This window comes from Pygoscelis adeliae, unplaced genomic scaffold (assembly GCF_000699105.1).
Source record: "Pygoscelis adeliae isolate BGI_AS28 unplaced genomic scaffold, ASM69910v1 Scaffold471, whole genome shotgun sequence".
Taxonomy (NCBI): Eukaryota; Metazoa; Chordata; class Aves; order Sphenisciformes; family Spheniscidae; genus Pygoscelis; species Pygoscelis adeliae.
In genome coordinates, this window is record NW_008824041.1 from 3,616 (window position 1) to 17,952 (window position 14,337).

Here is a 14,337-nt window from a genome sequence, read left to right on the forward strand (position 1 = left end):
GACCACTCTTTCCGTGAAGAAATCTTTCCCCAGGTCCAATCTAAACCTCCCCTGGCGCAGCTCGAGGCCGTTTCCTCTCGTCCTGTCGCTTGTTACCTGGGAGAAGAGACCGCCCCCCCCCTCGCTACAGCCTCCTGCCAGGTGGTTGTAGAGAGCCATGAGGTCTCCCCTCAGCCTCCTTTTCTCCCGGCTAAACAAGCCCAGTTCCCTCAGCCGCTCCTCATCAGCCTTGTTCCCCAGACCCTTCCCCAGCTCCGTCGCCCTTCTCTGGACACGCTCCAGCCCCTCGACGTCCTTCTTGTAGGGAGGGGCCCAAAACTGAAGACGGCATTCAAGGTGCGGCCGCACCAGGGCCGAGTACAGGGGCACTATCACTGCCCTGCTCCTGCTGGCCACACTATATATAGTTTTCCAAAATTGTTGATTTTGGTTTCCTTACACAAGTGTTCTTCTGAGCATAGATGGAAAAGAAGAAATTCAGCAAACTGGAAATTCTATTAATCGTCCTCTTCTGTTTGGTGGTGGCTGTGGCCTGTGTCCTCATCGGGATTTTAGCAACGAGGGAAACCGTATCCGAAAGCACCCGTAAGTGCTGATTTTATCTGGAGCAGTTGCACAGAATTTTGCAAAATGAGCGAGTTAGCAGTGGTTGAGGCTTGTTGGAAGTGACGTTCACGGTTGGAGAGTTTCCAGACGATGAGAAACGACTTGGGAAAATCGTTAAAAGGACATTTAATAATAATCATAGTAGTAGCAATAGTAGTAGCAATACTACTACTACTTTTAATTTAAATTATTGAGATTAACCCCTTCGTTTCTCTGCCTCACAGAATTTTTCCCAAACTGCCCGCGCGTGGGAACAGCCGAGCGGATCGACTGCATCCCGGACCAAGTCGCCACCAAGGTCTGAAAACATGAAAAAAAGAAGCAAAAAAATAGGTTTTATAGCTTAACACCTATGGGATAAATTACTCCCATTTAATAACAAAAGAAATGACCTTGTTTCTACCAGAGCAGGTTTTTTTAACCATTTTTCAACTGGCAAATGCCTGAATATTTTTTGGTGACGTGCAGCCACTGATAGTAACCAATTTAACCAATTTCAGCCCATTACCGAGTTGGATTTTTTCTCCGTGTGGGAGCACGTGGAGCGGTGACAAAGTCCGTCCTGTTGATTTAAATTTAAGTTGGGAACAAAACTGGGCCAGCACCAACCAATCTGGAATTTTTTCCACTTTGCTGAAAGCGCCTTTTTTTTGGCGTGATATTAACATTTCTAGTGGCATATTAAAATAAAAATTAGCTCATCACGATGCATGAGATTTTTAGGCTGTAATATTGCAATATTTTCCGAAGCAAATCGAGTCTCCATCACTCTCTTACGTTGGTGCCATCTCGATAACAGAATGCAGAATTTAGAAAACGAGGTGAATTATTTCAGTTTTCCAGCAAAACCCACTATCGTAATGCCATAAAATAGCATTTAACACAATTTGGCTGCTAAAACCGTAATTAAAGGTCAAACTGATGGCAGAGTCCTCGTTTCCATGGGAGATGGCATGTAGCCTCGGAGCAGCCTTGCGGATCATTTTAGTCTTTAATTAATAGATTGGAGCCAGCTGTGCCGTACCAAGTGGCTAACGTTAAATATTAACTTATAATTTAATGTTAGTATTAAAGTTACAATTTAATACTAGTATTAAATCTTGCTGAATTTGAGAATAAAAGCGGCGAAGCAACGCAGACATCACATATTGCGGGAAATAGTCTCGCCGCAGTTGTGCCGCAAGTTCTATTTATGTCTTCCTTTAAGTCCCACATTTTGCATCACCCCTAAGATTTAATTGGGTTTTTTTATAAGGTTCGGTGCGGAACGGAGCAGGGCCGCAAAGCGAACGAGCTGAAAATCCTATTTCCTTCATGGAGAGTTGATTTCACAAAATTATTTGATTTATTTCAATAATAATAATAATTAGAATAATGAATTATAAAGGCGATTTGCCACTGCCTTTTTTACCATTAAGTGGATTTCAGGCTAAAGGCCGCTGGGAAAATGACAATTAATTTAAATTACATGTAAGCTTGTTTAGCTGATAGAAAGCCTTGCTTTCCTCATTCATGCAAAATATAAATAAAAAGCCAGCAAACGAGCATGTATAACCAGAAATACTAAAAATCCTTATTTATTAACCATGCATAGGATGGAGGAGAGTTGGTATTCATTAACCACTCGCTGCAAACGAGAGCAAAGTTTGACGAGGCAAGAAAACGCCCTGAAAAATGACCCCTCACGGCTGGGACGTGCTCGTAGGGATTTTCTGATAAATTGGTTGATTTCTGTGGGTTTATGTAAAATAATGGTGCAGTTTGTGCGCGGTCACGCCACTGCCTTCGCCCCCAGGGCAGAGCTCAGGAGTTAGCGCTTACGCCGCTGTTAAACCTCTGCTGGCGTCCGCCTTATCTCTAGATAAGCCCGGATTCGGTCCCCGATATTTCGTATCCGTCTCTCTTGGGTGGTTTTTGTGGCCCGGAGAGTGGGGTGAGCGTTAATGTTTATTTACACAAAGCGATAGCTTTTATAATAGCGCAAATAATTTTGCAGGTGGACTCTGCTCCTTTCTCGGTGCTGGGCATGAAAGATATAGACTATAAAAAATATATACTACAGAAGTTTTTAAAATGTGTATATATAAATTATTTACATATATATGAGTAAATATATAAAGTATATAGAAAAAACACTAGATATATGATATAACATAATATATATAATTTAGGTATATACATTTTTTATATCTATATGTCGTGGTTTAACCCCAATGCTCAGTTGGTAGAGCATGGGAAGTTGGAAAGTCCTTGACTAGTATAAACACTACCTAGCAACAACTGAAAACATCAATGTGTTATCAACATTGTTCTCACCCCAAATCCAAAGCACAGCACTGTACCAGCTACTAGGAAGGAAATTAACTCTATCCCTGCTGAAACCAGGACAATATATAAAAGTATATATAAATAAATAATTTTTTGGGTGGACTCTGCTCTTTTCTTGGTGCTGGTCGTGAAAGATATAGACTATAAAATATATATACTATAAAAGTTATATATATATAAAAAGATATATATACACACACTTGATACTTGATGCTACCTGAAAATACAAAGTCATTAATAGTCATGAAGACTATTTAAAGTCTTATTTAAATATTCTTATTTTAAGAGTTTTATTTAAATAGTCCATGGTCTAGAAAGAAGAAAGAATAATTGGAAGATGGAAAAGCACCCTTATAAAACTGGAGAAAGGGAATATGAGCCAACCAGGCTTTGGGGTCGCCTCTGATATTAAACAATAATTTTTTAATATTTAGTCTTAACAGTCATTAAGACGGTTTAAATGGTGGAGCTGGGTTTATAGGACACCCGTGCTTGGTCCTGGAGATCTGGGTGTCGGGCAGAGGTCGTTTACAGACGCAGCCCTTTACTCCCCATGAAGTTCCCTCCGGATCACTGCCACACTTTGACCCCAGGAATGACTTATTTCATAAAGAACAACAACAAAAATGTTTAAAGTGATATATAACCCAAATCTTACCTTCAGAGGTAAAACCCATTTGAAAAGTGGGTGAAGAACTTAATTTCTAATAGCGGAGTGAAGGTGTCCTAGTTTATTGGGCGGGGGAGGTTGATGTCACCACACCAAGATACATTTTAAATGATGGATTGAGTTGCTTGGGTTTGTTTTTCTGTTGTTGTTTATTTAAAAAAAAAGTGGTTTTTTTTTCTCCATTTGAGCCTGTGCAGAACTCACCCGGCCATTTCTGGTATTGAGGTTGACGTGCCCGATGGTGGGTTGGTGACGCCTTCGATGAGGCAAATGGAGATGTCCATAAAACACAGAGGAATGGCTTTGTCGCTATGCTCAAATTATTGTTTTTTCCCACTATTTTAAAAGCAAAACCAACCTTCACTTTTACACAGTCTTCAGTGCATTACTTTTTTTCACCCTTTTTGTGGCTGTCGCAGCTCAAATGATTCAATAATTTCTGTAAGTCACTTGTGGCTTTAAGAAAGAACAGATGTCCAGAATCTCCTTTTTTTTTCAGAACTAATGAGCAATTTTCCACCTTGAATCCCCAAAACAACTTGTCCACGCTCTTTGCCACCAAAAGGACCTGAGAGGTCGTTCAGAGATGGAGTCCAACTGGTTGCAAATATTATACCGGGTTTTCTGGCGGGTGCACCATGGGTGCATTTTATTATGGGATTTATTTATATTAAAATCTCCTCTTTTGGACCAGAGCCTCTGCACCCTCCGCGGCTGCTGCTGGAGCCCCCAGAGCGACACCAACGTGCCGTGGTGCTTTTTCTCTTCAAACCATGGGTACAAAGTGGATGGAGGGCTGCGAACAACTCAAGAGGGTAAGTTGGCACCAAAGCTCCCAGAATTAGGTGCATGCAGATTTCCATTTCAATATAATTATTTTATTTTATTTCATTTTATTTTAGTCTCGTCTCTTCTCGTCTCTTCTCGTCTCTTCTCGTCTCTTCTCGTCTCGCTTTATTTTGCTTTATTTTGCTTTATTTTGCTTTATTTTGCTTTATTTTGCTTTATTTTTATTTTCTTTTCATTTCATTTCATTTCATTTCCCCATCCAAGGGTTTCAAGCCACATTGACACGGCTCTCCTCACCTTCACTTTTCAAGAACGATATCAACACCGTCCTCCTCACGGCGCAGTATCAGACACAAAATCGCTTTCGGTTCAAGGTGAGTTTTTTACCCTGTTATTGGCAAGATTTTGGCCTGGCTGGCGCACGAGGGAGATGCTGTGGGGTTATAAAGGCGGATTAATTCCCTTTCTCGCCCCATGACTCCCACCAAAACACACCCTTGTACTTCCAAAGAAAAATTTTGACCAGGAGAGGCTTTTTTGTACCCAGAGGAGCCAAGGTTGAACCCAGCAGGGTTTGTGTGTGAAAAATTGCAAATACTTTTAAAAAGATCAGATTTTATCTTACGTCCATTTTTTTACCCCCCTCGTCATTAGAAAACAGTTTTTGGCCAAATACATTCCTTTACGTCTCTCTCACGATTGGTTTGGCAGAAAACTTTAGCACTTCCAAAGCGTTTTGTGTTTTATGGAAAATTCAGTGCTCAGCGCGTAGTAAATATGCCAAAATCCATGGATTTTTGGGGCTGGACAGGACTTCTGTTCTTCTTGTTTGTTTTGTTTTGTTGGGTTTTGGTTTGGTTTGGTTTTTTTTTTTCTTTTTTCTTTTTTTTTCTTGTTTCTTTTTTCCCTTTTTTCCCCCCCTTTTTATTCTTTTTTTTTCTTTTTTTCCCCCTTTTTTTCTTTTTTTAATTTGCTTGGGGCTGGAGGGTGCCACATGTTTTCCTGCCAAAAATCCAGGAGTCGGGCTGGGTTTGGTTTCACCCAGCCAAGATAGGACATGTAGAAAGACTGAAAATGAGATGCTGAAGAAGGGCTGGGCAATGCCTACGCACATGGTCATGCAGAATTCTGCCTCCTGCATATTTTCCATGGGAAAAATACCCTCCGATCAAGCAATAACGGGAAATGCCCTCGTATCTACCCAAATAAAGAGGCTGGGTAGGTTTGCAGTCTTAATTTTGCCATTTATTGATGTTGACCACTTCTTGTTGTGATGCTGTTTTGACAATGGGTGGTTGGTTTTTTTTGCCAAGTCAAATTTGTATGGTCATGCTGGAAAGTGTTAAAATGAGGCATTAATTTCTAAATTACTGATTTTGTTCTTTAAATGTATTTTGTTCTTTAAACATGCATAGATCACCGATCCTAAAACACAAAGGTTTGAAGTCCCCCATGAGCACGTGGGACCTTTCAGTGGACCGGCAGCCTCCAACTTAAAATATAAAGTTGATGTCCAGCAAAATCCCTTTGGCATCAAGGTGACCAGAGCAAGCAACGGAAAAGTTTTGTGAGTAAATTTTGGGCTTTTTATCCATAAAATCGCGATGCCATCTGTTTTCTCTGAAGGTCCGCGTTGCTTTAGGTGCCCTTTTGGGCGTGTGAACGGCTTCTTCTTTTCTGTTGATGGATAAGCAGGATGGAAAGGCTTTTTCCACATAAATTTTGGGAGATGGGGAGGTCTGTCTCGCGGGGTTTCGGTTTTGTCATGTTGGCTCTGTGCCCTCTTCTTCCCTTAATCCTGCGGAGAACTGATGAATTGTGCCACCCACTCATCAATTACGATGAGAAATCCTTCCCAGCATCACCTTTTACTGCATCTTTCCTGTCTTATTTATGATGCTCCTCCTGAAGGTCTCAGCCCCCAAAATAAGGTTGTGCTTCAAGTGTGTGATAGGAGACTGTTTGGTACCAACTGGTGCTAAGCTGGTCTTAGAATATTGTAAGTAAAATATTCAAAGCGCTTCTATACTGAAGGATTTTAATCTCTTTGTTTTCTTACCCCCTCCCCCCCCCCCCCAACCTGACGAAAGCAAAGCTGGGCTAACAGCCCTGCACTGAGACCCGCGGAAGGCAGAAGCCTCAGGAGTAAATATTTATTAAATGAATTAAAAAGGGATTACTTAGCTGGCCGCTAGCAGGAGTCGGATTGCTACCATCCCTTCAAGTTTAATTAATTAGGATTTAATTTTTTTCCTGTTCTTAGCCTTGTTTGCTTTCTTAAAAGCCTCTCTAAAGACTGATTTACCATTAGCAAGCGCATGAAAGACGGAGTGGGTGCTCAGGACTGATTTAGTTGGCACGTGGAGGGGGGAATAGTTTAATTCAATGGGACCTGTTTGAAATGGCACTCTAGAAGATTGCTTAAATTTTCCTCAGACTTTCATTTAATTTGGAAAAAAAAATAACGTTGCGTTTTACGGTTTCAATTTAAAAAAATTCACAATTAATAAATTATTATTAAAAACACCCAGTATTTTTACTGCAATATGTAACACGACTGGTTTTGGCCAAATTATGAGATGCATATGAGAAAATTAGTAGTGGCACATGATGCAAATGCTTTCTTAAATAATGGCTTGGGTTTTTTGGGGGGGGATTTAGCGACACTAATGGATACAACCTTCAGCATAAAAATTTTTGTGCAACATTTCATCGTTTTGCCAGGTTCAATACCACCATCGGCCCGCTGCTGTATGCTGAGCAGTTTTTACAGCTCTCCATCAAACTCCCCAGCAGCAACATCTACGGGGTGGGCGAGCACGTGCATAAGCAATACCAACACGATGTCAACTGGAAAACCTGGCCCATATTCAGCAGGGACACGGCCCCTTCTGGAGTAAGCACTTATTTTATTACATTTTCCTACTTTTCAGGAAAATTCTGGAATCCAGCCGTAGTTGGCACATTAACAATATCCACTGACTTTTTTTTTCCTTAAAGAGTTGCCAAGTGTTGCAAAATGTGAGATAGCACTGAAAAAAAATTCCCGTTGGAATAGCTTTTCCTAAATATTTGGGTTGAATTGGTTGGGTTTTGCTGCAGATCAGCTGATGAACGTTAATATCTGACAGACTTTGTTCTGTGCTGTTTTTTCCTGCCCCTGCACTGCTGTGTGCAAAATTGGGTAGATAGAGCACTTTTCCTTCCGTGGCGTCGTATCTGAGGAAATAATGCAAAGTTGCCCTCAGCAGCTGTTGCTTTATAAAGCAAAATAGGTCTGCCAGCAATTATTTTGTTTCTACATTTTCTGCCTTTTTTTTTCCAAGGTGATTTCTAGGGCATCTGGTTTTCAGAAAGTATAAAAGCGTATTCTTCCATCTGCAATGAGATGTTTTATCCTGAATCCGTGAGGTTTTGACACTATATCGCTCTGTCACTGCATCAACTTGCAAAATTGGTGATTTAAAATCGGTCATTGCTATTTATACTCATTTTTTGCTTATTGCTTTTTCTGACTTGGATTCCCACACACAACATTTTTTTGGGGGGGTCCTTTGGGGGAAACAGACAACCAAATGTTATTGCTGTGCTTATTCATAGATTTCAGGCTTGATGAGAAAAAGGAAATATTTGGTGGTGTGTGTAAGCGCTTGACAAGATAATGTTATAAAAACCCACCCGATAGAAAACATTAAATTTCTGGTGTAAGAAAAGTAACGTAGATCATGAAAGAAGGAATAATAAGAATATTTTTACACTTGATTTTATGTGAGTCCCTAAACCAGCTTATTTATAACTATAGAATCTCAACCTCCATTCAACATCATTTTTCATTATTGGGGACAATAAGGAGATTAAACGAGTGTTAAACTGCGACTGTTTAATGCAGCACCGATCCTTGTGCTGAATTTGGAGTAAGTCCTGAAGTCTTTTGCTGAAATAGGAGTGATGTGAACGGGATTTGGGGAGCAGCTCGATGTTTGCAGTTAATTAATGTTGTAGAAGAAGGATCTTTCAAAGCTTTGAGACATTGTCTATGGGCTGCTACGTCTGTTTTGGTTTTTGAACCAAAACCCGGAATTTGCCTCATTATCAGCAACACATGAAATTGTCACCTTTATTTTCTTTCCATCCCCACTAGAGATGCAATTTATAACCTTCATCTTTTAAATAATGGATATGTGGAGGTTTGAAGATAGTTCTTATCCAAGCAGCTCCGCTGAAGGTTGGTTTCCCTAAATTTGTGCTTTCAACAGATTTTAAGCAACTTAAAGGCATTCCATAAAAGGGAGAAATTAAAAAAATGAGGTTAGTGTCGGTGATTTTACTTTTGCTGTTTGTTTCCTTTGACAAGTTTAACCTCACATGTGATATATTTTTGAGATACCGCAGGGTGCATATAGCTATTGGGTTTTTTTAATCAGCTTTTCTGGTTTCCTTTAAGAACATGGATAACCTATACGGTGTTCAGACCTTCTTCTTGTGTTTGGAAGACAACACTGGAGCCTCTTTTGGTGTTTTCTTGATGAATAGCAATGCCATGGGTAAGGCATTCTCCATTCTCCCTGACTTCTCCATAAGTATTGCAAAAAAATTAGGTGTATTTTTTAAATGATCTGCAATGCCATGGGTAAGAATGCCTTCTTCATAGCTCTAAGTATTGCAATATATATATATATTTTTAAATGATCTGCAGGGCTATTGCACTGTGATTCTGCTGAGCTGATGTAGATTTTTAAAAAAATAATCACATGTCAAATTTTGAATGAAGTTGTCTTAAAATCTGTGACTGCAGCCATTTTTTTAAGCATTTACTCGTGTTTCCTATACAAGCAGCATTAAGGTTGTATTGCAAGACCAGTGTCATACACCTTGTGCGCATTTTTGTCACATTTAGGGATGTTTCAGTACAAGATATTAAAATCTGAGCCTAAATGTATACTGAGCAGCACTTGTAAATATATGCCCTTAATTTCCCTTAGATAAGCATGTACATATTTGGGTGCTTAGTAAATATTCAAGTGTCTTGAGACTGAAAATATTATGAGAAGAAGTTGTGCCATTGGATTTCTTTTCTCTTTCTGGACTGTAATTGAATGTAAATACGGACATTTTTAGGAAAAAAAAAAAAAGAGCTGAAAACATTCTACTTGCGTTGCAAGCTCCAGTAATGGTTTTGGGTTTCCTTGAATATTTTTTTGTTCGCTGTTTTCTCCTAGACAATTTTTATACCTTTTCTATCGGCATCAAAGTTATCTGAGATTTAGGTAACATCCCAAATTGATTTTGTGCATTTTTTTGCTCACAGAGTTCGCCCTGCAGCCGGCGCCGGCTGTCACTTACAGAACAATTGGGGGAATTCTTGATTTTTATGTCTTCTTGGGAGACACCCCCGAGCAAGTGGTGCAGGAGTACGTGAAGGTACGTTGGTGCACCCCAGCCCAAAGGTGGTGGATCCTCCATCCTTGGAGACACTCAAAGCATGACCACAGACAGTCCTGGGCAGATGGCTCTTGCTTATTTTCTTGACCAAGGATGATCTCCAACCTCCATCGTCTTGTGGTTTATGTTGAGAAATTATGCATTGAACAGACTTTTTTTTTCCTAAGTTTCCTCCCCCTCTATTTCCATGTCTCTTCACTCTTTTATTAATCCAAAATTAGAACTCAAGATTTGCCCCTCGCCTGTTTACTGTCATCAGGAACTGCTCTCTAGGGTTAGTTGGGGTTAAGGGTGAAACTTAAGCCCTAATTTTGCTCAGATTGCTAAATCCGTCCGTACACGTGAGCTAAAGGTTTGCCAGCTTGGCCGTCTGCTACTGGAGCCTGCAATGGTCTGCCTGCAGCAACGCGCTGGCGGTCATTTTTTACTTATATGCTGAAATCATAGGGTAGATAATGCGCTTAGCAATTGGTCATGATTTTATGGTAGCAAAGTATCTACACTTCTACATATCTATTGAAGTCTCTGTGGCAACTAATTCCCATATGTATTTTGGGGGCCAAATACATGTTTCAATGTATTAAACTTCTTAACGAAAGGATACGTACATTTAAAACAACACTAAATTTAGTTCTTTAGTAACTTAAATCTTTAAATTTAGACTAAAACCTTTCCATTCCATTCCATTCCATTCCATTATTTTTATGCAGTTTCCCTTATTTCTATGCAGTTTCCCCTTACTTAGATCATCACAATTTTTCCAGGTTCATTCTGCAGCTTTTCTTTACCTCGCCTCTCCTTGGTAATTCTGCTCCTCAGTTCAGGGGTATTGGTGGTGTGATATTACCTAAAGTCATCACTCAAGTATAACAGCTGCTGTATAAATACATGATAAAATAACGTTATTAAAACTAAGAGCTTACGCTTTTTTGGTAAGGCAGCAAATAAATGGGTGCGATGCCAGAAAACAGAATGAGGTGGCAATTTTATATAATAATAACAATAACAATAATAAACTTTATGGGTAGCAATGGATACATCATTCTTTGCATCATTCACATTTGGGTTTTTCTGGGGGAAAAAATAGCATAGAAAAAGATAGCAGCTGTGGGCGATTGTGTAAAACACACTTTATCATACTTGAGTTGAATCTCTGGTTTGAGAGAGAATCAGAGAATTTAGGGCATCAGACCCAAAGAGAGGAGGTCAATGATGCTCGTTATTTTTGGCTTTAATTTCCAGTTCATAGGGTTGCCAGCATTGCCTTCCTATTGGACTCTGGGATTTCACCTCAGCCACTACGATTATGGGTCTCTCGACGAGGTGAAGGCTGTTGTGGAGCGAAACAGAGAAATCGGACTCCCTTACGTGAGTAAAAATGTGAATTTTTTTTTCCTCTTTAGCTACGGCCATTTTCCTTGGCTGCACAGTTTTCTATATAAAATGCTGAATGATTTTAAATGTCATTTGTTCCCTTTTTTGTGGAAACAATTTTTCGGTTTAAAGTTTCCAGCTCAATATATTTATTTCCACGTTATGCACATTTCTTGGGCTTAATCTGTGAACCAATGGGATCATCCCCAGTATGCAAATTCACTTTACACTCTCAGAAACCCTGGCAAACTAAAGAGCATCAGAAGCTAATTTTTTCCCCAATTTAGCGATGGATAGCAGTTAAAAAAATACTTCAGGTGCTCACATCCAGCTGCTTTTCTGGGAATTTTTAATCAAAATGCAGCACGTTGAGAAGATGCGCCGTGGTCGGGACCCTTCAGCATCACATCTAACGTCCCGTCTTCTCCCAGGATGTTCAGCACACGGGTATCAGCTACATGGAAGCGAGGAAAGATTTTACTTACGACAAAGTGAACTTCAAAGACCTCCCCAGTTTTCAAACTTATATGCGTGACTATGGGCAAAAATACATTATCATACTGGTAAGCATTTAGCTATTAATTTTTCCATTTTAAATAGTATCATTATCAGTATATACGTTTTATATATATATTGTTTTTTTTAATATATATGTTGTTACATGAGACATCTTTCTGCGTAGTTGCTGGCCTCTACATAATTGGCGTAGAGAACCAATAATTGGCGGAGAGAACTGTTTTCTTTTGTGTTGTTTTCCACTTTTTTAGGATGCTGCTATTAGCACAGAGGCTCTCGCTGACGGTTCTCCCTACCGAGCCTATGAGAGGGGACAAAGCAAGAAAGTTTGGGTTAATGAGTCGGACGGAGTAACACCGTTAGTTGGAGAGGTAATAAAACCCTTACGAAGTCAGAGCCCAAATCCCATTTAGTTTGGGCCCAGGGTAATCTTCCATGTTTCTGTTATTCTCAATATTTTGCAACATTTCCATTTTTTAATCAGTTTTCTTTACATTTTGATTTTTCAAAAGGAAAAGTGAGCTAATTTGAAGGTTTGGGAGACATGGGCAGCCGATGTCTGATTACTTTCAATCGTTATCAGAGAGCAATTCCTGCTTTAGTGCTTTGAAAATCTGTTTATAATAGATTTACAAATGCAGCTGCTTATTATAAACTTTGCATAACTTAAAAATAATTTTGACTTTAAAAGTGACTGGCGTTTAGAACTCAGAAGTTAACAAAGACACTGTCTGCCTTCTTTCTGCGTGTGAATTTAAGAATAATAAAATTCTTATCAATTAATAATGATAATTCATATTATTCAATAATGATAATATTAATTCACTCTTGCAATGATCATTTACTCTTGCAATTTGCAGCTCAAAAACCTCCCAATCACTATATCAACACTGTCCTGCACAACTAATAATCATGAGGTTTTATACCCAAACGTTTCTCCAAGAGAGCAATTCACATAAATCTGAAAGAAATCTGAGGATTTCAATCTTTCTGCAAGGTCATCAATGGTTTAATTTAACTATTTCCCTTTTTTTATTGTAGGTGTGGCCAGGCAGAACCGTCTTCCCAGACTTCACCAACCCTGACTGCACCAGCTGGTGGGTGGAGGAATGCAAAATATTTTATAACCAAGTGCCCTACGATGGGATCTGGATTGTAAGTAACTCCTGAAATTTTCACATTTTGCAAAAATAGGCTAATGGCAAGTCAAGTTTTAGTCTGCATTGAGTCGAAGGAAGATTTACTGAGAATAACCTGAAATCTGTGTGGGATTTGTATCTTTTCTGTAGCGTTCAATGCGATTGGGTGAAATCCTTGTTTTTCTGGTGTCGGAGGGATTTTGTTAGAAATTGCATTTATCCAATGCGTTGGATGCTTGCTTCTTTCAGTAGAGGTGTATTTAATGTAATTTAATTTATCCAAGAACCGACTGTGACCAGGATCATAATTACTACACTAACTTTTAGTTTTAATAAACGGTATTTTGGGGGAGAAATTGTTTTCCCTCTAGAGAAAAGATGAACACCCTCTGCAGGATTTTGGGTTTTAGCTCAGTAAAGTCATTTTTCTCAGGCCAGAACAAATAACCTTTATTATATAAATAATAATCTGCAGGATTTGGGAAGAGTTATAGAACTTAATTTCTCCCGTTTGAGTGGGATACCACCGTCTCCACTTAAAATCATCTTTTGGACATTCAGAAAGATTTTCTTTTTTTTTTCTTTGGTTGCTTTGTAAATCAGTGTCCTGGTTGCTGTACAAGGAATTCAGAGGCTTATGAATATTATTCCTTATATGCTTTTTGTGCCCTCAAGTCATAGTCACTGCAAGTGGGTTTGTGACTGTATATTTGGCTGAAAGCCGAGGAAGTAGTGCTGTTACAAATGAACGTTATAGCTGCCATTTGAAATTCAAATTTGTGATTTTTCAGGATATGAATGAAGTAGCCAACTTTGTTCAAGGCTCAAGTAATGGCTGTGAGCAGAATGACTTGAACTATCCTCCTTTCACGCCCCGTAAGTCCATCGTCTGTAGCTGTGGAGCAAAAAAAAAATTCAAAATGTTTGTGAATTACTGTCCTATCAGCTACAAGGTTTTGCATTCTTTATCAAGCCAGAAATGTGATCATTGCCAGTACACGGTCAGATCAAATTATTCAGAAATTTGGGGTGTAGCTTTTGGGTGAGTCCTTCCTTACATGCAAAATCCATCTTGAAGCTGGATTTAAGCTTATTCAATTGAAAAATTGAAATAGCATCATGCTACTAAATCCCACCCTGTTAAAGCTGCATTTGCGCACATTTTAGCAGCAGTCGGGGAATTATTTTGCTGTTTCTAAATTGATTGCTGTGAGATATGGGAATTTTGAAGACAGAAATAGTCTTTGTTAAAGCAAAGATGAATGAACCCGGAAACCCGTAGTAATGTTGTATGACACAGGTGAGCACTTACCGCTTTGGCCTTGGAGGGCTGGGGTTAATGCAAATGCCAGGCTGAGAAAAGGGCCAAAATTTCATGAATGCTCATGAAGGAAAAGACTAGAAATACTGTTTTTTTTCCCCCTTATTTAAATTGATTAAATTTAATTTTTCAAAAAATAATTTAATTAAATC

At 39.2% G+C, this 14,337-nt stretch overlaps 1 protein-coding gene across 1 annotated transcript in view; it reads left to right on the forward strand.

Moving 5' to 3' along the window:
• Positions 1-461: 461 nt before the first annotated feature.
• The window catches only part of LOC103924874 (maltase-glucoamylase, intestinal-like), a 46,166-nt gene continuing 32,290 nt past the window's right edge, over positions 462-14,337 (forward strand). Inside the window, exons 1-13 of the mRNA XM_009333482.1 lie at positions 462-585; positions 831-904; positions 4,299-4,419; positions 4,658-4,767; positions 5,809-5,960; positions 7,118-7,289; positions 8,838-8,937; positions 9,702-9,814; positions 11,078-11,203; positions 11,641-11,772; positions 11,977-12,096; positions 12,767-12,880; positions 13,656-13,738. Of these exons, the coding sequence (XP_009331757.1) occupies positions 462-585; positions 831-904; positions 4,299-4,419; positions 4,658-4,767; positions 5,809-5,960; positions 7,118-7,289; positions 8,838-8,937; positions 9,702-9,814; positions 11,078-11,203; positions 11,641-11,772; positions 11,977-12,096; positions 12,767-12,880; positions 13,656-13,738 (1,541 nt within the window). The remainder of the gene's footprint in view (positions 586-830; positions 905-4,298; positions 4,420-4,657; positions 4,768-5,808; positions 5,961-7,117; positions 7,290-8,837; positions 8,938-9,701; positions 9,815-11,077; positions 11,204-11,640; positions 11,773-11,976; positions 12,097-12,766; positions 12,881-13,655; positions 13,739-14,337) is intronic.